The sequence below is a fragment of the Erpetoichthys calabaricus genome, chromosome 1 (genome assembly GCF_900747795.2).
Source record: "Erpetoichthys calabaricus chromosome 1, fErpCal1.3, whole genome shotgun sequence".
In the NCBI taxonomy this organism is placed as follows: Eukaryota; Metazoa; Chordata; class Cladistia; order Polypteriformes; family Polypteridae; genus Erpetoichthys; species Erpetoichthys calabaricus.
In genome coordinates this window covers 106,275,444-106,299,098 of record NC_041394.2, presented here as the reverse complement: position 1 = coordinate 106,299,098, position 23,655 = coordinate 106,275,444, and the positions used below count along the sequence as shown (strand labels likewise).

Genomic DNA, 23,655 nt, shown 5'->3' with positions numbered 1-23,655 from the left:
AAGGAAGAGCTTAAGCTTTTATGTGATGAATGGCATAACATAAGTGCCGGATAGAGGATCCAGAAAGCAGAAAACAGTCTTGCTGATGCTATAGCCAAAAACAACTTCCTGCTGTTATGTCTTAGTCTTTAAATATCGGTCTTAGCCTTTAGAGCAGAGAAATATATTCTCTTAATGCTTGAAAGCTGGGATTTTTAAAACCTCAGTCTGCTAGAACACTGTCAGTAATAGGAAGACCAGGTGCTTTGAGTTTCCATGCTAGTTTCGATGTCTCAAGTCTTATTAATAATAGGTAAGGCTGGCCCAAGTAACCATATAGAGTTCTTTATGCATTGCCAATTGTTGTGACACAAATGTATTCTATGTCACTGCAGTGTGAAGTCAAATCCTGAGACAGAGGAGCAAGATGCAGTTGCTCGGCTTGAAGCAGAACGCAAGCTGGAGGAACTACGTCGTCGCCGGGATGAAACAGAAAGTGAAGAATTTGAGAAGCTGAGGTTAAAGCAGCAAGAAGCTGAAGTTGAGCTGGAGGAGTTGAAAAGAAAGAGGGAGGAAAGGAGAAAAATCTTGGAGGAAGAAGAAGAGCGCAAGAAGCAAGAAGAGGCTGAAAAGAAAGCCAAAGAAGAGGTAAGACTAGATTTTCACAAGTAATTAAAAAATCATTAAAGGAAATTATGCAATAGTGTCATCAAAGTAATGTAGGTCAAACTGCCATAACAGCTTGTGTAATTTGTATCAGTTGAACTGGGCTCCTGTCTACAGTCATTTTTTGTTGTAAAACCTGCTCACACCCAGTCAGAACTTTGTTGTTTATCGCCTTGATAATCCAGTGTAATTGCTAGCTTCTATTAAGACCCCATCTCTTTGTTAACAGTCTCAGACATTATCAGTATTTTCAATTAATTCAGTAGGATGGTAGTGATACGGTAGCTTTGAATACACTAAATCTATCCAGTTTCTTCATTCTTTTTTATTTTTGTTCATTTTGTTTTATTGTAATTCTTTTGTTTCCTAGACAGCAAATAATAGTGTTGTGCAAATAACAAATAAGCCAAGAACTAATGAGTTGCATTTTGAAGCTGTGTGTTGATCCTAAAAGTAGTTATTAATATTTACATATTAAAACGTTAAAAAATTAACAAGTTAAAAAATGAGTGAGAGGTGGTATACATTTCTATGAAATGTAAAATTTACACTTGCAGGAATTTTAGAAAATAAAGCACTGAAAATGGAAAGGGTTAACTAATGAAGTGACTTTTCATAAGCAATGAGTATCAACTTCTAAAGAAGAATTTGGCTAAATTGAAACCAGCAGCCTTTGAAATGAAGGATGAAATTAATAACCATTTAACTTTTGACTTCAGTTTGTCAAACACATGTAAAATAGAGGAGTTTAATGTCAAAAATGTCTGAAGTAACCCTTTTTTGTTTGAGTCCCTTCAATAATCATTCATCATTTTTGCTTACAATTAATACAGAATTCATACATTTTTCCCCTTTGTTCCTGTTTATCTGATTTATTTATTTATTTATTTATTTATTTATCTGTTTATCTGGCACAGTAAAAATGAGAAAAGTGTCACCATTATGCAAAGAAAAAAAATTGTCTTTGTCCACTAGGAGTGGGCGGTATAGTCAAAAATCCTTATCACAAATTAAAAATTCTGACAGTTTTACTAGATGCTAGTGTAACGTATTTGTATACTGTATACTTTTCAGACTGAAACTTTTCCTCTTAACAAATACATTTATTACTGATCAGCTGTGCACAAAAAATGCTTTATTTCTTAAAATGCATCTTTAAAGCTTTACTACTTAAATGGTTGCAGTAGTATGTTTTCTCCTCTCTTGCTAATACAGATAAAAATGCGGATTCTGTCTCAGTCAAGTACTCATGCAGACAGATTTAAAAGTACATTGTCAAACCTGTTTTAACCAGTACAGAGGGTCTGGAGCCAGCATCAACTCATCAGTCACATTTAAACTACACATCACTATGGGCAATATTTTTGAAGAGGCAGGCTCTTTTATTACACAGTTCGCATGCAAGTCTATATACAAAGATAGCACTTTTAAGATGCTAACACTGTGACATAAATTTACATTCCGTTTGTATGGAGTGAGCTTGCTGTCAAAAAATAATTCGTAATAATTTATGACAAAATTACATTTCACATTTATGAATTACACCTGTGCTTCTCAAACTTACACTTGATTCTGAAAATTACACTTGCAATTATCAAAATTATCCTTGCTTTTGAAAATTAAGAATATAATTCTTAAGTGTGTACAAGCTGTCAGGTCCTTGCTGTGGGTCGTGGAATGGGGCGGAGATGGAGCTCAGGAGGCGGGGTTCAGAGCTCAGAGGGGCGTGAACATACACGGGCAGAGTTAGGATTTCATACCCGGCTATATAACTGCCACAGCACTTTTCCACCAAAATGAACGGTTCATAAAATGCTGTATAAGATCCAAAATATTAAGTTATTATACATTTTATCACAGTATAATAGGAGAAAGAACTACTGTGTAAACCACAGATAAGATGGAGTGGGGATGATTTAAATTAGTTGGAGGATGCAGATAAAGTAGATGATACATTGCATGTCTAAATGGGTCTAATATGAGAGCAGATGAAGGAAAATTATTTCACTAAATGATGATGTTTTATTTGATGACAAGAGAAAGCTGATGGTGGTTTTATACTAGAATAAAGAAATAAGTAGTGTCTTTACAATTAATGTATATGAGATATATTTGATCATATTTAATAATTCGCTGTGGTTTTAGTGTTAAATTATCGCATTATTTGAACAAGATCAACCCAAGATAATAAAACAAAATCTGTCCACTGCCTGTAAGTTAGTCTCAACAAAACACTATATTTTATTTCAGCCTTTGGCCACATTCACATTAATCTGAAACAATGTGGAAATGTATCTTAAAAATAGTTAATGTATTACAACGAAAATCTTCACACTCTAAAAAATGTGCGTCAAAGCACCATAACTTATGTGAAATAAACTAATGTTACTTAGGTGTTACCATGCTTCAAAGCCCACAAACTGTAATGATGTAACAACCTATTAAGTTTATTTAACAGAAGGCAGAAGAAACAAACTTATTCTAAAATGTATAATAAGTTAATATTTTGGAGCTTACGCAGCATTTTATCAACTAATCGCTTCGGGTGGAAAATGATGAAGTGCTTTGGCAGACTGAAATAATGTCCGCACAGCGCCAAACAGGATGGGATGGGGTGAAAAACTCAGAGCCACATCTAACTATGCAAACTCAGATAACATAACATCGGTGGATCTGAAATCCTAACCCCGCCTGTATATGTGCATGCCCTTCTAAAGTCTGCACCCCTGTGACAGTTTGTTCACACTTGAGAATTTTTAGAAGCAAGTGTAATTTTGAGAAGTGTGAAATGTAAATTTGTCATAAATTATTTTTGACAAAGATCTTACTCCATATATTTCCTTGTGTATGCACAGATTTGCACGTTTGGTGGTAGAACATTTTTTTTACCTGTAAATGTTTTCCACTAATTTTCATCATACTAGTAAAACAGCTTTTTTGAAATCCATAACACAAGTTCTTTTTTATCTTTCTTTCGATACTTTCCATTCTTCATATTGATTTCTCTCTTTTGTGTTTTATTTCCTGTAATAATCACAGATGTTTGATATTAGTACTCCCAGACATACAAGTAAGGATTTCACTGTTCATATTTCAATACATCATATTTGGGAAGTTTTAAGTACAAAGTTTTTCTGACAAGGTGTGGGTGCAGAATCACTTAGTGTCTGTGTAGCCTTTTTGATCTACTGAACCACTATCTAAGAGCTCTTGCTAGTGGCATTTGTGTCCATGTATCCTTGAGCCTGTTTTATCTCAGAAGGGCTCATTATTCAAGGAAATTTCCATATTACATGCTCTTTTGAACAAAACGCACAGCCCCATGTGTAGTGGTTGGCAACTTCATAGTACTAGCTGTTGGCTTATTTAGGTTGAACTGGCACTTAGCAAATCCTCCATGGCCTCAATTTATTTCTCTCTCTCTGTGGTGTTTCATCTGAGTCCCTTTGCATGGCATAAAGGCTAATTGCCCATAGTGGTGTCTTAGCAATAGGATTTTTCTCATCAGCATTTACAAACTTCAAATTAACCATAGTTACCATAACTTCAGCACTGTGTATACTGTATGTATGATTATATTATGTGAGATACTATTGCTTTGTTTACCAGTGGCTGATGGTCTATAACAGAGTGCAGTCACTAAATCATTATATTTCTTCCTTACTGATTTAATGCTTAATGATTCAGACATTTCCCTTGCCTCTCTCGATGCCTTAAGCCTAAATATGGTTTTGTCATATAGCAGTACAACACCCCTCCTATCTTGCCTATTTTGCATTCTCAACAATGCAATCAAAATACCTAAGAGGAGTTAATTTTAGGCACAGCAACATAAATACGGAATTGTTACCTGTGTGAACAATGATTCACAGTCACAATGCACACAATACACATAAACTTTTATGGTGCAGAAATAATGCATTTTAATGGCATTATACTCTACATTTTCCTTTTAAATATCACCAAGATGACTCCTGCCATGGTTTCAGTGGAAATCCTTTATTCAGCAGATCTGAGGGAGCTTAGACATATGAGCGCCTGTGTTCACTATGGCAAGTGCTGACAAAGATACCAATATTTTAGCTTATAAAAGCTGAGATAATTTGCATAACATAACTGTAAAAAACATTGTTCCACACCAAAAAAGATTTAAAGAAGAGTTAAGTCCAGCTCACACTCTGTACATTGTATGGATGTAAAAAGTACCAAAATATCCGGAACAGATTAAAAGTCTTTGGCAAAACATCTTATCATTTAATAGGCACTATTTATATAGAATCTACAGTTAATGAAAGAGTTAAATATCATATGATTTTATCATCTCTGTAGTGGAAAGTATTTTCTATATAGAATGAATAGAATACATAGAAATAAAATAAAAAATTCTTTCGCATATTACTTCAGGGGCTTGAAAAATCCATCCTTACATTCATTTTCTAAACCTGCTTAATCGTGAAAGGGTCACAGGAGAGCTGGAGCCTATCCCAGCAATCCTTGGATATAAGGTAGGAATAATCCCTGGGCAGAGCAGCAGTCCATTTCAGGTTGAACATGCAGACAAATACACATATACTAGGGTCAATTTTGCATTTTCAGTCCTCTTCACTTGTATGTCTTTGTGCTGTGAGAGGAAACCAGAGCACCCGGGAGAGAGAAAATTACCAACTGGAAGGCTACAGTGACAGTCATACCTGGATGTGAAGTCTGAAGGAACTACTGAAGTTACCATAGTGGACTGTCGTCCTGAGTGTGAGGGCATTGCATCTATGAACTGTATGTTCCCAAGGGTTGGTAACTGTAAGAATAGGCAAAATAAAGTTCTGACAGATACTTAAACATTACAATGTGAACCCCCAGTAATAAAAATCTACATATTTGTAGCCGGGTTTTATTTTAAGGAGAGTGCTCCCCAAAACCCTTTTTCATTCATTTTCATGATGGGTCTTTCTTTAGGAGGAGAAGAGAAGAATGAAGGAAGAAATTGAGAGGAGACGAGCAGAGGCTGCTGAGAAAAGGCAAAAAATTGCTGAAGATTCTTCATCAGATGGTCAAGAGAAGAAACCATTTAAATGTGTCAGTCCACGGGGATCTTCTCTAAAGGTAAATGTGGTTACAGCTTTTATAGTGGAATAGAATAAAAGAAGATCAGATATTGTCCAGCAAAGCAAAAGTTGTTGAAATTCATAGTGCTTCTTTGTTGATTTACAGCTAGGCATTTTTCCATCTTATAGTAGTCTGTATTACAGGCCTTCCTTACAGAGTTTTCAAATGAAGTGGAAGCATTAATCACTACATTTGGTACCACTGTGATAGTAGTTTCTAGTCTTTCAGGGCATTAGTAGCCCATCAACCTAAAGAGAAATGTGTTGTTTTTGATAGTAGAAACAACAAAAATAGTAATGCATTATATTTTGTTTGTGCTACACTTATGCTACTTTTTTTTCCTTAAAGATATTTTTCCTATGGATGTGTTGGCATGTATTCATTGGTTTGCATTGTTTTGTTTAAAGTACCATTCTGTGCTCTTAATTTAAGATATGACTCATTACTAATTTGGGCTGTGATGTTACCTAGTCATTCTGCAGTGAAGCAGGAATTCTAGATTATTCAATGTTTTTATTTAAAGTAACTGTTGACTTGTTCTACTTTTTAATGGGGTGCAAGTTAGCAGTTCTGCCAAACAGTGCCACAGTCCTGTGTTGGTGTGTGTAGGTTTTCTGTGTGTGCTCTGGTTTCTTCACACATTCCAGAATAGTGCAGCACAGGTTGATTAGTCTTTCCAGATTGGTTCTATATGTGTAAGAGTTTGGCTGTGCCTTGTGCTGTTCTGCCATTTCTACCAAGAATTGGTGTCTTTCTTGTCCTTGCTTTTGCCAATGTTTGTTCTGGCCCCTGTCAATATTACAGAACTCCAGTCTGAGTGAATGAATGTTTTTTTTTGTTTGTTTTTTTTTAAGGAATGTGACATTTCCCAGTAACAGAACTGATTGTTTCTGCTGATTTTATCAAAATTACAATCATATACTGCCAAATAGAAGTACCGTATTTACCCGTGTACCACACGCACATTTTTTCCCAAAAATTAGTATTAGAAAATCAGGTGCGGGTCATACACGAGGAAATTTTTTTCTGTAATGTTTACTTCTTCTGCTTGGGCTCTCTCACTCACTCTCTCTCTCGTTCGCTCGCGTGCGCTCTCTCTCCCTCTCGTTCGCTCGCGTGCACTCTCTCCCTCTCGTTTGCTCGCGTGCGCACTCTCTCTCTCTCGTTTGCTCGCGTGCGCACTCTCTCTCTCTCGTTCGCTCGTGTGCGCTCTCTCTTGCTCGTTTGCGCGCTCTCTCTCTCTCTCTTGCTCGTTTGCGCACTCTCTCTCTCTCTCTTGCTCGTTCGTGCGCGCTGTCTCTCTCTCTTGCTCGTTCGCGCTCTCTCTCTTTGCTCGTTCGCGCGCTGTCTCTCTCTCTCTTGCTCGTTCGCGCGCTCTCTCTCTCTTGCTCGTTTGCACGCTCTCTCTCTCTTGCTCGTTCACGCTCTCTCTCTCTCTTGCTCGTTCGCGCGCTCTCTCTTTCTCTCGCTCTCTCTCTTGCTCATTCGCGCGCTCTCTCTCTCTTGCTCATTCGCGCGCTCTCTCTCTCTTGCTCGTTCGCACGCGCTCTCGCTCGTTCGCTCTCTCTCGCTCGATCGCGCGCTCTCTCTCTTGCTCGTTCACGCGTGCTCTCTCTCTCTCTCTCTCTCTCTTGCTCGTTCGCACGCTCTCTCTCTCTCTCTTGCTCGTTCGCACGCTCTCTCTCTCGCTCGTTCGCTCTCTCTCTCTCTCTCTTGCTCGATCGCGCGCCCTCTCTCTCTCTTGCTCGTTCGTGCGCTCTCTCTCTCTCTCTCTCTCGCTCGTTCGCGCGCTCTCTCTCTCTTGCTCGTTCGCGCGCTCTCTCTCTCTTGCTCGTTCGCGCGCGCTCTCTCTCTTGCTCATTTGCGCACTCTCTCTCTCTCTCTCTCTCTCTCTCTCTCTTGCTCGTTCACGCGTGCTCTCTCTCTCTCTCTCTCTTGCTCGTTCGCACGCTCTCTCTCTCGCTCGTTCGCTCTCTCTCTCTCTTGCTCGATCGCGCGCTCTCTCTCTCTTGCTCATTCGTGCGCTCTCTCTCTCTCTCTCTCTCTCTCTCTTGCTCGTTCGCGCGCTCTCTCTCTCTTGCTCGTTCGCGCGCTCTCTCTCTCTCTTGCTCGTTCGCGCGCTCTCTCTCTCTCTTGCTCGTTCGCGCGCGCTCTCTCTCTTGCTCATTTGCGCACTCTCTCTCTCTCTCTCTCTCTTGCTCGTTCGCGTGCTCTCTCTCTCTCTCTCTCTTGCTCGTTCGCGTGCTCTCTCTCTCTCTCTCTTTTGCTCGTTCGCGCGTGCTCTTTGGTCATGCAACAAAAACAGAAGGGCATTTCGCGAAAAACGTGCCCTAAGCTCTTCCTATACAATCACAACGCGCATGTGCCTACACGGGGAAAATTTTTTTTCGTGATTTTCTTTGTAAAAATTAGGGTGCACGTCTTACATGAGGGCGCATGGTACACGAGTAAATACGGTAATAAGGCAAGCAAAATATATGTTCAATAAACACAAAAACGCCTCTTTCTGTGTAGTGTGAATTCTGAAAGGCAACACAACTTCTTGAAATGGTAGTTTTTATTCTTTCTAATTGATTAGAGAGCTTTTTTATTTTTTTTCTTCTTTGTTAATTAATAAACATCGAAACTTTTGTGCGGTCATAGACAGCAAAATATATTCATGGGCACATTATCTTTTTCAGTCAGGTCACTCAATACTGTAAATATTGAATTACACTTGCACTGCAGATACTAAGAAAGAGTGTACATTAGATCCTCCAAGATGTATTTTATTGGAATCATTTTTAGTTAGGTAATGTTATGTTAAATTGATGTGTTAACGTAGTTATGTTAAAATATTTGGTTATATATTGCAGTACCTTGCTGCCGCAGTGATTGCTGGAGTGGAATGCCAATGGCTTCTCACTCTTTACATCGCTCCTTCCGCAAAAGAACAGATTGCTGTTTCCATACTGGTTAGAATTTAAATACGACTTTAGCAGGTTTGTTGGTTTTAGACTACCTGTAGCTGGCTCTTAAGCTCCTTATTAGCATGACGAAATTCTATCTTATACTTTTAGTGACTCATTCCCTGGCTGAGGCAACTTGTCAGCACCATACAATATTACCATATAGAACACACAGTTAAATAGATAATGAAAGGTTCTGTTTTATAGACTAATTTAACCTGTGCTCTGCCTTGCAGTTGGCAAGGTATGGATGTCATATAGTTTTAAACCATAGTGTAACTTGAACCGTTTAGCTTGAACCCTGTAACTGTAACTTTAGTAGAATACACAATATAAAAGTAATGTAACTTTAAGCATAGAGCATAACTGAAATCTGACATGAGAAAGCTAACATTGTAATGACATAAAGAAGAAATCACTTTGTTCCTGGTTTTTTTTTTAGATTTTTTTCTTTTTAGAAAAGTTTCAGTAAAGTTTTTTTTTTTTTTTTTAATTAACTTTATTGGAGTGTGGATTGTCTTTTGTTATGTGTTTGACTTATGCTGGATCCTACCTTGTCAACTAAGTAGCTGCTCAATTTTGGGAACCTGAAACATATACACTTTTATTGAAACACATTAATGAAAATACTGTTGAGCTTGTGTAGGAAATTATGAACTACCAGTAACGACACATTGCACGATAATGTGCAGTGAATACACTCGACTTGAGCATTCATAGATTTCATACTCTTTCTCTGTTTATTTGGCATTTGTTTGCTCAGAGATTGATGTGCTTGCTGATTCCTGAGCAGCTCTTCTTTTCTCCACCCTAGCGACCTGCTTCTTCTCTTCTTTCGTCGGCATCTTTTCGTGTTAAAACTGATCAAGTCAGTGTTTGTGTTGCAATTACTTAGTACGCTTTCCTTAATTTTTTCACTTAAGCTGGCACTTAAGTCTTCAATTTGTCTCAAGAATGATTTAAGATATGAAAAGGTAGGGGCAGTGACGGCGAAGGTGGTAGGGATGAGAAATGTGACCTGCTGGATGCTGCTGAGAGTTGATTCTACAATAAAATAAAAATAAAAAGAGGAATAACCTTGGAGGTCAATCTTCACCTCGAAAGTGGATAGTAGACGTCACGTAGTATATGTGTACCAAATTTCAGATCAATAGGTCAAGCAGTTTGCAAGCTATAGGAAATTTAAAATCCTGGACAGACAAACAAACAGCCACGGTAGTGTATTATATATAAAGAGTATCTCAACAACAAGGCACTCCAGAACGTTTACATTTATTTGGGAGACTGAAGACATAGAGTTTATGGATGTTCTTTTTATTCTGTACCTAGCAATAGTTTCTGAAAATCATTCAAATTTTACTTATTATCTTTCAACTTTATTTTTTAAATCAACTGCTTTTTGTGTTCCACAGATTTATTTCATTGTGCTGTTCACTGTATGTACTATAGGTATTCAAGGAAAAATGCATGGAGTGTTTATATTGCAGTGCTTCCTTTCAGTGATAGTGTGTTTTCCTCTTGCATATCATATTTAATAGAGGAATATGCAGCATTCCTTCTGGAATGTTTCAATGTTCAGTGGTCTCTCGTATTTTGAATGATTCTAACATTGGACGTTCCAGAGTTCAAACGCTAAATTCGAGAGAAATTTGATCCAGAGTTTGAACTATGCTTCTGCCTTCGAACTGCATGGTCTGTGCAAAAATGCAGCAAAAGATAGCGCTTATGCAGCAAGCGTAAACATATGTTGTGCACCAAAGTCATCTCTCTCTCTCGCTGTGAAAGCATCTCTTGCGTTACGCTCATCTGTTTTCAGTGCTTTTTTCACTTTATTTTTGGTGTGTTCAGTTATATATGCAACTAGTAATTATCAATCACAGTATCCACACAGGGCATCACCATTCCTCACTAAGGTACAATAAATTTTCATTTTATTATACAGTATTTATGTATTTTATTGTTTTTCATAATTTATTATTTAGGTTATTTAATTTTTTTATTTTTCACCTTAAATTAAGTTTACTGTATAAGTTTATTGAAATTATTGTTAATTATTAAAGTGTTGCTTAGGGTCTGGGAATGGATTCAAACACCTCGTGAAACAAATTAAATTTGAAGTACTAGGCACCACTGTATGTTTCAAGTTAATGTTGTCAAGTTTCTCTTTTATGGTAACTAGGTCTTTTCAGATGGGCAAATATAGTGTATGTAATAAAAGGATATCAAAAGTCTACGTGCTTTTTTTAAAATTTCAATTTGTTGACATATGTTCTTAGACCATTTTTAATAAGATTTTGTAACCAGAAATACTCATTAAATGGTGAACAAAAAGACCATATTTATTGTGGGGTAATTTCAAAAAATAAAACTTCAGTTAGTGTGTGTAGAGTTTTGATATCTACTGTGCATCCTATCTCCTAAAAAATATATATAACTTTTAACAAAAAAAAAATACCAAGTACCTAAATAAATTGCTAAAGCTAATATAAAATACCAAGTGTCTAAATTAATTGCTAAAGCAAATATAATGTGTGTTTTAATAAATTATGTAGATGACTCCCAATTAACTTCCAGGCATTGCTGAGAACATTTAACAAATATTTTTCTACATGACTGCTCCAAGTCTTGGCTTAGTTATTGGAGGGTCACTGATTTAAATGTGAGTAATGCTATCTGTAAATGCATGACATATCATTTATGCATTGTGCATGTCAAGATTTAATTCAAGGCATCTTATCACTATAACTAGAGATCAAAGCCACTATTATTAGTACATGAATTTGACACCAACATTCCAGTGGTACAAAATTCCCAAGCCATGTTCAGCAAATACAAATAACAGAGCCTGCTGAATAACCTTAATTCATAAATATGCCTTGAAAACATTTTGGGGCGGCACGGTGGCGCAGTGGGTAGCGCTGCTGCCTCGCAGTTGGGACACCTGGGGACCTGGGTTCACTTCCTGGGTCCTCCCTGCGTGGAGTTTGCATGTTCTCCCCGTGTCTGCGTGGGTTTCTTCCGGGCACTCCGGTTTCCTCCCACAGTCCAAAGACATGCAGGTTAGGTGGATTGGCGATTCTAAATTGGCCCTAGTGTGTGCTTGGTGTGTGTTTGTGTGTGTCCTACGGTGGGTTGGCACCCTGCCCGGGATTGGTTCCTGCCTTGTGCCCTGTATTGGCTGGGATTGGCTCCAGCAGACCCCCGTGACCCTGTGTTCGGATTCAGCGGGGTGGATAATGGATGGATGGATGGAAAACATTTTGTTACATATTTTGTTACTTTTTACATAAACATGTCAGTAGTATATATTTCAAAGACAATTGAAAATGTTTCTCTCATGAGTTGTTATATCGCATACAGTAATCCCTCCTCCATCGCGGGGGTTGTGTTCCAGAGCCACCCGCGAAATTAGAAAATCCGCGAAGTAGAAACCATATGTTTATATGGTTATTTTTATATTGTCATGCTTGGGTCACAGATTTGCGTAGAAACACAGGAGGTTGTAGAGAGACAGGAACGTCATTCAAACACTGCAAACAAACATTTGTCTCTTTTTCAAAAGTTTAAACTGTGCTCCATGACAAGACAGAGATGACAGTTCCGTCTCACAATTAAAAGAATGCAAACATATTTTCCTCTTCAAAGGAGTGCGCGTCAGGAGCAGAGTCTGTCAGAAAGACAGAGGAAAGCAAACAAATCAATAGGGCTGTTTGCTTTTAAGTATGCGAAGCACCGCGGCACAAAGCTGTTGAAGGCGGCAGCTCACACCCCCTCCGTCAGGAGCAGGGAGAGAGAGAGAGAGGAAAACAAACAGTGAAAAATCAATACGTGCCCTTTGAGCTTTTAAGTATGCGAAGCACCGTGCATGTCGTTTCAGGAAGCAGCTGCACAAAAGATAGCAACGTGAAGATAATCTTTCAGCATTTTTAGACTAGCGTCCTTATCGTCTAGGTGTGCGAACAGCCCCCCTGCTCAATCCCCCTACGTCAGGATCAGAGGAAGTCCGCGCAAGAGAGACAGAAAAGTAAGCCGGGTAGCTTCTCAGCCATCTGCCAATAGCGTCCCTTGTATGAAATCAACTGGGCAAACCAACTGAGGAAGCATGTACCAGAAATTAAAAGACCCATTGTCCGCAGAAATCCGCGAACCAGCAAAAAATCCGCGATATATATTTAAATATGCTTACATATAAAATCAGCGATGGAGTGAAGCCGCGAAAGGCGAAGCGCGATATAGCGAGGGATTACTGTATTGTGTTTTCTGTGCAAAAAAGTCAGTTAACACACAAGTGTAGCATTAAAGAGATGGACTTCTATTACCTAGGCAGTGTCTATAAGTGGACTTCAAACATGGAGTGAATTATTTGCTGCAGGTTTAAGCACACTAGCAAAAAGGGGACAGACATATTGGAAAATGTCTTGTTTGATGCTTGAAGAACAATATTAAAATAAGAGAGACTTTCATACTTTATTTGGCTATCATATCTGCTACTCATATTGTACTAACTTTAATATAGTTGCTGACAAGAGAATATTGTCTGTGTAATTTACGTGTATTTTAAAAAGAAAAGACAAAGTGGACTGAAGAAGGATTGGTGTCCCAAGTAGGAAAAGCTAACTTTAATGCAGTTTTGTAAATAAGATGTGTTAAGACACTGCTGTGCCTTTTTCTTGGTAGTAAAATGTGAATATGATTCTACTTATGGTTATCTGGGATAAATCTTGAGACCACAAAAATTCTTAGAAAAGTATCACAGGTACAGGAAGAGTGACAGTAGACAGAGAGGTAGACAAAGTTAAATGGGGGTCCCAAACCCTCTGCTAGATGGGTGACTTCAGAAATACAATGGAAGCAGACAGACACATAAACCCTCATCCGGCTTCTAACAGCATCTCCTGTGAATCATTTGGGCCAGTGGCCCTCAACTATCAGTATTCACGGTCCCCAAGTGCCTACAGGTGTTTGTCCCAAAACACTTCTTACCTCAATTAATCAAGCTGCTATTTCCCAGTTTCTGTGTTTTTTTTAAAACCACTTGGAAATTACAAACTGGTTTTACTGGAATTTATATGTGTTTAGATGGGTAAGAATACCTTTTTCTTTTTCCTTTTAAATATTTTTTAATGTTCTGGTTATTTAGACAATGTTATGTTCAAGTGAGTAACACTGAAGTAGCTGCTTCTTTCAGAGTCATTTGTGCTGGTGTTTGCTCTGCTCATCATCTGTTGTTGGTATTTAGGTGCAATTAAGAAAATGTGATTTAAAAAAGAAAAATAAAACAAAGACAGCATTTAAAGATACAAAAAACATACATTCGTGTCTTAATTTCTTATAAGTGTAAATCTGACACTGCTGCTCATTACTAAATGCAAAATAACAGGAACAAAAGGGTCAGTTAATTAAATATTGAGGGCTGAACGTTGAGAACCACTGCCTTAGTTTAGCCCCACTGGGCTATCAGTCATTCTACATTCTGTGTTTTGCTTAAGATATTTGGTGTTACAGTCGATATGTGTTTAAAATGTGATTTCTTCTTTAATAGCAGCTTTTACCGTAAGAATTGTATGGTACCAAAGTATTGTAGAACAATTTGGATATACCAATAGAATTCCCTACAAAATACACCTGTGGCACACTTTTTCAAAATGCTTTTTAATGAGTAAATTAAGTTAATGTGTGAATTTAGATTTTTATCAATAACAACAGAACATCATATTGAGGTTTGATATTTCATAAGATGTTGTTATGAAACTGGAGGATATATTTGTTTTGTACTTTAGTGGTCAATAAAATAGTGATTCTAATAAAGTACTGCATACTGTGGCTTGATGCATTTCAAGAAATGCTCTTCATTATTCAGAGATACTTAACAAAAGCTGCAGATCAACTACAGGTAAAAGTCCGTTACAACAAACTGCCAGGGACCTAAAAAAATATTTTGTTGCAATGAAAATTTCGTAGTAATGAGATTCTGTATTTGTCACTATAGTGATTTCTTTAACTTACATCTAGACATTTGCAATCATTTCAGTAGCTTCTTTCGCGTTAATTTTCATCTCCTCCTGTCTACAAGTTATGCTGCCGAGAATTTTTCTCAGCATTTCCTTGTGATAATACACTTTCAGGGTGCGAAGGATACCCAAATCCAATGGTTGAAGCACTGCTGTGCAATTAGGTGGGTGGAATTCAACATTAGGTGGGTGGAATTCAATCTTAGGTGGGTGGAATTCAATCATCCTTTTCTTCTTCTTCATATTGTGAGGTTTCTGAACTCTTTTGGAATCCCCCCACCAAACGGGAACGACATGCTGAAGTGCGTCCCGAAGTACAATTGTCACATCTGTGGAAGATTGGTTGTCCGTTGTCAAGGCAGGGCAACAGCAGGCTCACAGTGCTGCAGTGAAGCGCAAATCCTAAAATATCATGGTCGTGCTATAAGTCCCTGTCTTGCACCCCAAAACTCAAGGCTGAGTCTCAGTACTTTAGCTTTATTCAGCTTGAAACAGGAACAGCACGGTTATTTATTGTAGCAGGATCTGCCATTTTCCTATACACAGACACAGCAGTCAGGCGGGGTCGGGGCTAGGTTAGTGGCCAAGTAATATTGATCCCTGCATTTACAATGTTCCTTGCATCACCCATCGAGATCTTTTCTGTTTGCTTCGGTGCTTCGATAATCGCACTTTGGGACGCTCTTTGGTGTGTTGTCCAGTTGGGGGAGGTCCCAAGAGAGCTTAGAAACCTCACATTTTCTTGAATGAGTGCCGCATATTGATTGCAAAATTCTGAATTCACTGGCAACGTCTTTTTTCTTTTTGCCGGAATCAAGAGCCGCAAAAATATAAAGTTTTTTTTCTAATATGAACTGTTATCATTTTTCCGTGTCTGCCGTTTCTATAGAAGGGTGACAATGAGTTAAATTCCAATGGATATTTTTTAAATGTTGTCGAGCAATAAGCAAAAGGTATCACAGAAAACCATCCATCCATCCATTATCCAACCCGCTATATGCTAACTACAGGGTCACGGGGGTCTGCTAGAGCCAATCCCAGCCAACACAGGGCGCAAGGCAGGAAACAAACCCCGGGCAGGGCATCAGCCCACCGCAGGGCGCACACGTACACACACACCAAGCACACACGAGAGACAATTTAGAATCGCCAATGCACCTAACCTTCATGTCTTTGGATTGTGGAACATAACTGGAGTACCCAGAGGAAACCCATGCAGACACGGAGAGAACATGCAAACTCCACGCAGGGAGGACCCGGGAAGTGAACTCAGGTCCCCTAACTGCGAGGCAACAGTGCTACCCACTGCACCACTGTGCTGCCCAACTGAAAACCAGCGAAAACAAAAACAGCAAAAAAAAAAAAACAGTACGAGGAAAGTTTGAAGAAAGAAAAAAAAATTTACAATGTTTGTGTTTGGGATCGTTGTGGACAACTGAGCTGTGACCACAGAACTAACTGCTCTGTGAATGATTCATTCAGGCATTTCAAGGTCTTTTGGGCTCTTCACGTAATGAAAGTATCTGCTGACTGTATTTCGTAAAATAAGTATTTTCTTAGACTCATGTCATGGGGAAACTGTTGGGACCATAAAAATACTTTGTTGTATTGAAAATTTCGTTGCAAAGATATTTGTTGTAACGGAATTTTACCTGTAATTTGTTTCTGAACAGAACAAAATTCCATAACAAAACAATAAATCTTTCACAGCTGATATGTTTGAGCAAACTGTATCAAAAGGAAATAAAAATATTATACAGTGTTATGTATTATGCAAAAAAATTCAAATAATTTGAAAACAAAACATTTGTCATTTGAAAATGATCATGTTAAGATTTTATTCTGCAGTTGACTTCTGATCATAACATTGTATTACACTGCAAACACTTTGCTGCCACCTGCTGTACACATTTAAAAAAATATACATATGGTATATACAGTATAGCTTTTTTTAAAAGGTAAAGCCTTCATACAGTGTGCAGTTGTCAGGATTTTCTATAAGTTTGAAAATATATTGTTCTTTTCATTTTCTTGCATGACATATGACTTTTTTATGAGTGAACTAATAATACTTTGTAAATTGAAAGGCAAGTTTGATGTTTTACAAATATTTAGTTAATATCATTTCCTCTTATCATGTAAAAACAAGTAGCAAAACTGAAGCAAAAGCTGTTAGGTGAAACAGTTGCCTGCTGTAGCAATTCTGAGACCTTCAGTATTTTCATCTTTATCACTTTTATGGTACATTAAACTACCAACTCTAACTTTCTCTTTCTATTTTTTCTGGACTCTGCTCCCACATGCCCCAGCATGCCATTTGAAAAGAACACATATGGTATACCCAGTTGTCAATGTTATATAGTTGCCTTTTGCCCATGTCAATTAAAATATTCAAATACTGCAACAGAAAACTGTCAGGCAGCACCAACTGCAGCCCCTATGACCTGATACATACTACAAGGATTCTTTAAAATTTTATTTAGTTTTGACTTTTCTATTTTAAACTCTTCCCCTATTAGTAAGTTTTAAAATTGACATTACAAGTTTTAACTATCATTGTTTTATATAATAATAATTTCATGACCTAAGAAAGGAAACATATTTGTTAAGAAGGCCAAACCATTATTGAGCAATTGCTGTAGTCACACTGTGATAAAAAATAGCCACACCTGCCATGAATCTCTTGAAACAAAAGGGAAAAGGTCAGAGTTGTCAAATTTATGCTAATCTCACTAATAATGTCTCCATATTGAACAATAATTATGGTCTCATTGCTTGTGTAATTAATTAATTAATTAATTCACTTTTATACCCCCCCCCCCCCCTTTCTCTCTGTCTCTCTCTAATATATATATATATATATATACACACAGTCATATGAAAAAGTTTGAGATCCCCTCTTAATTCTTTGGATTTTTTTTATCATTTGCTGAGCTTTCAAATTAACAACTTCCTTTTAATATATGACATGCCTTATGGAAACAGTAGTATTTCAGCAGTGACATTAAGTTTGTTGGATTAACAGAAAATATGCAATATGCATCAAAACAAAATTAGACATGTGCATAAATTTGGGCACCCCAACTGAGATATTACATCAGTACTTAGTTGAGCCTCCTTTTGCAAATATAACAGCCTCTAGATGCCTCCTGTAGCCTTTGATGAGTGTCTGGATTCTGGATGGAGGTATTTTTGACCATTCTGCCATAGAAAATCTCTCCAGTTCAGTTAAATTTGATGGCTTCTGAGCATGGATAGCCTGCTTCAAATCATCCCATAGATTTTCGATGATATTCAAGTCAGGGGACTGTGATGGCCATTCCAGAACATTGTACTTCTCCCACTGCATGAATGCCTTTGTAGATTTCAAACTGTTTTTTGAGTCATTGTCTTGTTGGAATATCCAACCCCTGCGTAACTTCAACTTTGTGACTGATGCTTGAACATTATCCTGAGGAATGTGTTGATACTGGGCTGAATTAATTCATTCACTTTAACAAGGGCCCCAGTTCCTGAACTTAGCCACACAGCCCCACAGCATGATGGAACCTCCACCAAATCTGACAGTAGGTAGCAGGTGTTTTTCTTGGAATACGTTGTTCTTCTTCCGCTATGTAAAGCGCTTTTTGTTATGACCAGATAACTCAATTTTTGTCTCTATCAGTCCAAAGCACTTTGTTCCAAAATGAATCTGGCTTGTCTCAATGAGCATTTGCATATAACAAGCAACTCTGTTTGTGGCGTGAGTGCAGAAAGGGCATCTTTCTCATCACCCTGCCATACAGATGTTCTTTGTGCAAATTACGCTGAATTGTAGATCGATGTACAGATATACCATCTCCAGCAAGATGTTCTTGCAGGTCTTTGGAGGTGATCTGTGGGTTGTCTGTAACCACTCTCACAATCCTGCGCAAATGCCGCTCCTGTATTTTATTTGTCTGTCAGAATTGGGTTTAACAGCAACTGTGCCTGTGGCCTTCCATTTCCTGATTACATTCCATACAGTTGAAACTGACACTTTAAACCTCTGAGATAGCTGTATGTAGCCTTCCCCTAAACCATGATACTGAACAATCTTTGTTTTCAGATCTTTTGAGAGTTGCTTTGAGGATCCCTTGCTGTCACTCTTCAGAGGAGAGTCAAAGGGAAGCACAACCTGCAGTTGACCACCTTAAATACCTTTTCTCATGATTGGACACACCTGTCTTTGATGTTCAAGGCTTAACGAGCTAATCCAACCAATTTGGTGTTGCACGTAATCAGTATTGAGCAGATACATGCATTAAAATCAGCAATATTACAAGGGTACCCACATTTTTGCACACCCAGTTTTTAACATTTGATTTAATTTCATACAACTAAATACTGCTTCACTAAAAATCTTTGTTCGGAAAACTCCCCAGTACTCAGATGTTCCTAGGAAATGAAAGACATACCACTGTTAATTTTTTGTTGAAAGTAGAGTAAATTATTATGCAGGCTGAGAGGAGTTCCCAAACTTTTCATATGACTGTATGTATATATAGAGATCTGGCCGAATCTTGGCTATCAAATGAGAATGCCATCAACAGACACTTGGACATAAATCCAGCATATTCAAACTTAAGAAGAACATGTTCATAATAAATAAACTGTACACCCAATACCCTCTTCCCCCCCCCCACCCCCCCCCAGATCACATTGACTTAGCCACCTCCCCCACACCCACGTAATTTTTTGCTGTATATTGCTTTTGATTCTTGTAAGTCTAAGCATTATCCTCTGATGAAGACCCCTGGCAGAGGTTGAAAGCTCAGGAATAAAAACTACTTTATGATACGTGATTCATTTTTCTCCCTTTGTGGATCTCCAGCTGCAAATATGCAAACCGTATCACTGACCTTCTCTACCATGTATATGTATATATGTGTATATATATATATATATATATATATATATATATATATATAATATTCATATATTTACACGAGGGGGAGTCAAGCTAAAGTTAGAAAGTGGGATTTATTAGAAAATGGAACAAACCTTAATAAAACTGATAATGTCATTTCTCAATGTAGTCTCCACTCTTCTCAATGCACTTGCACCATCTGCTCGGAAGTTCGTGGATTCCAGTAGAATAAAAGGTTTTGTCTTGTCCTCACAACCACCCATTTTCTAACTTTAGCTTGACTCCCCCTCGTGTGTGTGTGTGTGTGTATATGTGTGTATATATACTGTGTATGTATGTATGTATGTGTATATATATATATATATATATATATATATATATATATATAATAAAGTATCTCTATCTATCTATCTATCTATCTATCTCTATATATATATATATATATATATATATATATATATATATATATATATATATATATTATATAAAATAGCAGTTAAACTAGATCCATAAATGAACTGATCCTTTATCTTTTTCTACCATATCCATAGTAATGTTAATGTGTTTGCTTTAACAGATTGGAGAAAGGGCTGAATTCCTCAATAAATCAACACAGAAGAGGTATGTTTATCAGTCTTTAAATTATATATTAAGTACTTTAGTCACCCTATAGAGAAGAAAGAACTACTTTATTTTAGAAATGCAAATATTTCATCATGATTAACAAATTGATGCTCTGAAATTGTGGGTGATACATCACGATTTAGCTTGGCCAACATTAACTTTTAAAATTGGTTTCCTTATATACAAAGACAATGATAAAAAATATTTGGTGTTTGGTGTGTGAACAGTAAGTGCGTAATACATGACAGTAAGTTTTTTTTTTTTTTTTTTTTTTTTTAGTTTTAGTTTTATAATCCTAACAATATATTTTGGAATAAAGTACATTACAAAACTAAAATTAGAAGACATGTTCATTATTTTTGTTGTTTTCTCTCAATCATGATATTCAGCTAAAATAAAAGTGGCTTTCCTGTGTTCATTGATTTAGTTCAGTTATGGTTTTTTTCATTATTTATAACCAGTAACGGCGAATACACTTGACTTGAGCATTCCTGTTTTTCATACTCTTTCTCTGTGTGTTTAGCATTCATTTGCTCAGAGGTTGATGTGCTGGCTGCTTCCTGAGCAGCTCTTCTTTTCTCCACCCTAGCGGCCTGCTTCTTCTTTTCTTTCGTCGGCATCTTTTCGCGTTAAAACTGATCAAGTTAGTGTTTGTGTTGCAATTACTTAGTACATTTTTTTTCATTTTTCACTTAAGCTGGCACTTAAGTCTTCAATCTGCCTCAAGAATGATTTAAGATATGAAGAGGTAGGGAACATGACGGCAAAGGTGGTAGAGAATGAGAACGGCGCACATGCGCTGTACAATAAGTAAAATAAAAATAAAAAGAGGAATAACCTTGGAGGTCAATCATCACCCTGAAAGCGAATAGTAGACGCCACGTAGTATATGTGTACCAAATTTCAGGTCAATATTTCAAACGGTTTGCGAGCTACGGTTGATTTAAAATCCTGGACAAACAAACGGACAGCCACAATAGCGTATTGTATAAGAGAATAAACATTTTATTCAATTTTAATTGTATATATTTATTGTTGCCGATTTTTATCAAGTTTTGTATAAACGCGTGCTGTATAAATACTGTGATCAGCTGTCTTTACCCTTGGTAACGTTGTTAGCCAGGCATTTTATCATAGTATAATTTTTTATTATTAAAAAATAATAGTATATGTTTTACTATTAAACATTAACTGTATGCCTTAAATCTGAGATTTTTCTTGTAATCTTATTTTTTTTTTCCAGCAATGTATAGATGTTGAATCAGATTTAAAAATTATAAAATTGTGAACCCAATAAAATGAATGTATATATTATATTGACTTTGTTAAAAGGAAGTTTTTAAGGAATATTTGTTAAATTTTAAATGACACCTTAATGAACAAATACAACCTACATAAAAAGGCAGAGATACTTCATGGTGTAATAGTTGGGATAGTTCTGTAATTCAAAAAAGTGCCAAACAGCTTTATTAAAAATACAAAACAATACATCAATCCCTTATGCACTTAGGAGTGTGGCATTATTGCACCTAAATTACATACTGAATTGTATACCCACTGCGGTGGGTTGGCACCCTGCCTGGGATTGGTTCCTGCCTTGTGCCCTGTGTTGGCTGGGATTGGCTCCAGCAGACCCCCGTGGTCCTGTGTTTGGATTCAGCGGGTTGGAAAATGGATGGATGGATCGTATACCCAAAATAAATGACTAATATAACATTGTAATGCTATGAAATATGATCTCTAAACCTGGTAAAATGTAGATGTATTTTTTTGTATTTTTAATGGAGCTGTTTGGCAATTTTCCTATCAGAAGGTGATTGATCATAAGCTTGTATAGTATATATCAGTACTTTTTTGAATCACAGAACTATCCCGACTATTGCACTTTGAAGCATCTCTGGCTTTCTGGCCCTATGGCACTGTCTGTTACTCCCTGGAAAAATGCAAAAACACGCTAAGTCTTGTTCCAGTTTTCTTATAAGTACTACCTTTTCCACTAAATAAGCAAATAACGTATATGGTAATTTAAATTAATTAAACAAAAGAAAAGCTACATGAAAAATCTACCTCAATTAAATAAGTAAATATTACAGATAACTTCTCACAAAAGTTAACGGATAGCATTAACACAGCACATTGATTAATACAGGTAGTAAGAAAACAGAAAAGAAATACAACAGATTTTAACTTCAACCTTCACCATGGGCTTCACACCTATAAATACAATTTTTATTGAAAATAGCAAGTCATATACAGAATAATTGCCATCAACTCATGACAAATTAAATGATTGCTTCATTCCTATTTGTATCATCTACAGTATAATGTAATATTATTCTCAGTAGCTGCTTATATCCCTTTTAGAAATGTACTATGACTTTTGTAGGTACTTTAGTAGTACAGTGCCATTACTGTAAATTATGGTAATTTAGGCCCATCTGTCATAGTACACCCAATAAACACAATTTTTTTTAGATTACAGGGTTGTGAGAAGACCAGCCCATTGTGGCACACGTACTGTCACACATTAGCTCTTACACCAGGATGATTTTAAAGTTGTATGTTAATATGAAAATCTTGGAGTAAACAGGAGCTATAGACAAAAAAAAGCACACAGAACATGTAAAAACTAGCAAACTCTGCACAGCTGGCAGTCAGGCTAGAATTCACTCCTAAATTCCTGGGGCAGTGAGAAAGCACTCCTTTTAAGACCATAAATATGTTTACAAAGTATTTTTGTATAAGCTTGACAAAATGTTTAAACTATCACTATAATTTTTGCTTTGAGCATCCTAAAATATTTGTAAAATTGATAAGGTTTTGAAAATATTTACTTGACAAAAATTGCACAAGCAAGGAAAAAAGTAATACAATGTTCAGTAACTGGTTCCTTTTAAGTAAGTTTTTTTTCACTTTTTACAGTGTAAAACAGTTTAAACATTATAATTGATTCAGCTGATAAAACTGCATAAATAATAATTCATAGATATGTCAAAATGCATAAAGATATAATTGTACATGGGTTAACCCAGGAAGTAGTAAAATGTAGTATTTTTTGTTAAGTTTATATTTAAAAAGTTTAAAATACATATATTAGTGATTATTTCGCACATATTTATCATATACTGTAGATAGTTCACTTATAAATCAAGCTACACTGTAATATCTATTAAAGAAGTTTCCAAAAAATGCTTGTTTCTATAACACAAAAATATAAGTTTCCATCAACTCCCTTCTCACAAGCTGTTAAAACATTCAGTCTGAGAAGAATGATGGCAATAACATGTATAAGAAAGGGAAACAGAGGAGGAATTGACAGAAATACTCATGAGTTTAAGAGACTAGATTGACAAAGAAGAAAAACATTTTCCAACATAGCAGGCATAAAAGAGTTTATTTTCTGTGATGCTTGTGCTCCTTATCTGTATGCATCTAG

At 36.8% G+C, this 23,655-nt stretch overlaps 1 protein-coding gene across 7 annotated transcripts in view; it reads left to right on the top strand.

The window, feature by feature from the left end:
* The window catches only part of cald1a (caldesmon 1a), a 333,467-nt gene that overhangs the window by 283,621 nt on the left and 26,191 nt on the right, over positions 1-23,655 (top strand). For all 7 annotated transcript variants that reach the window (XR_003716695.2, XR_003716693.2, XM_028804805.2 and 4 more), the window contains 3 exons: positions 375-627; positions 5,599-5,745; positions 20,173-20,216. Coding sequence is in view for 5 of the 7 variants with exons in the window: in XM_028804805.2 (XP_028660638.1) it covers positions 375-627; positions 5,599-5,745; positions 20,173-20,216 (444 nt within the window). In the remaining 2 variants the exon portion in view is untranslated. The remainder of the gene's footprint in view (positions 1-374; positions 628-5,598; positions 5,746-20,172; positions 20,217-23,655) is intronic.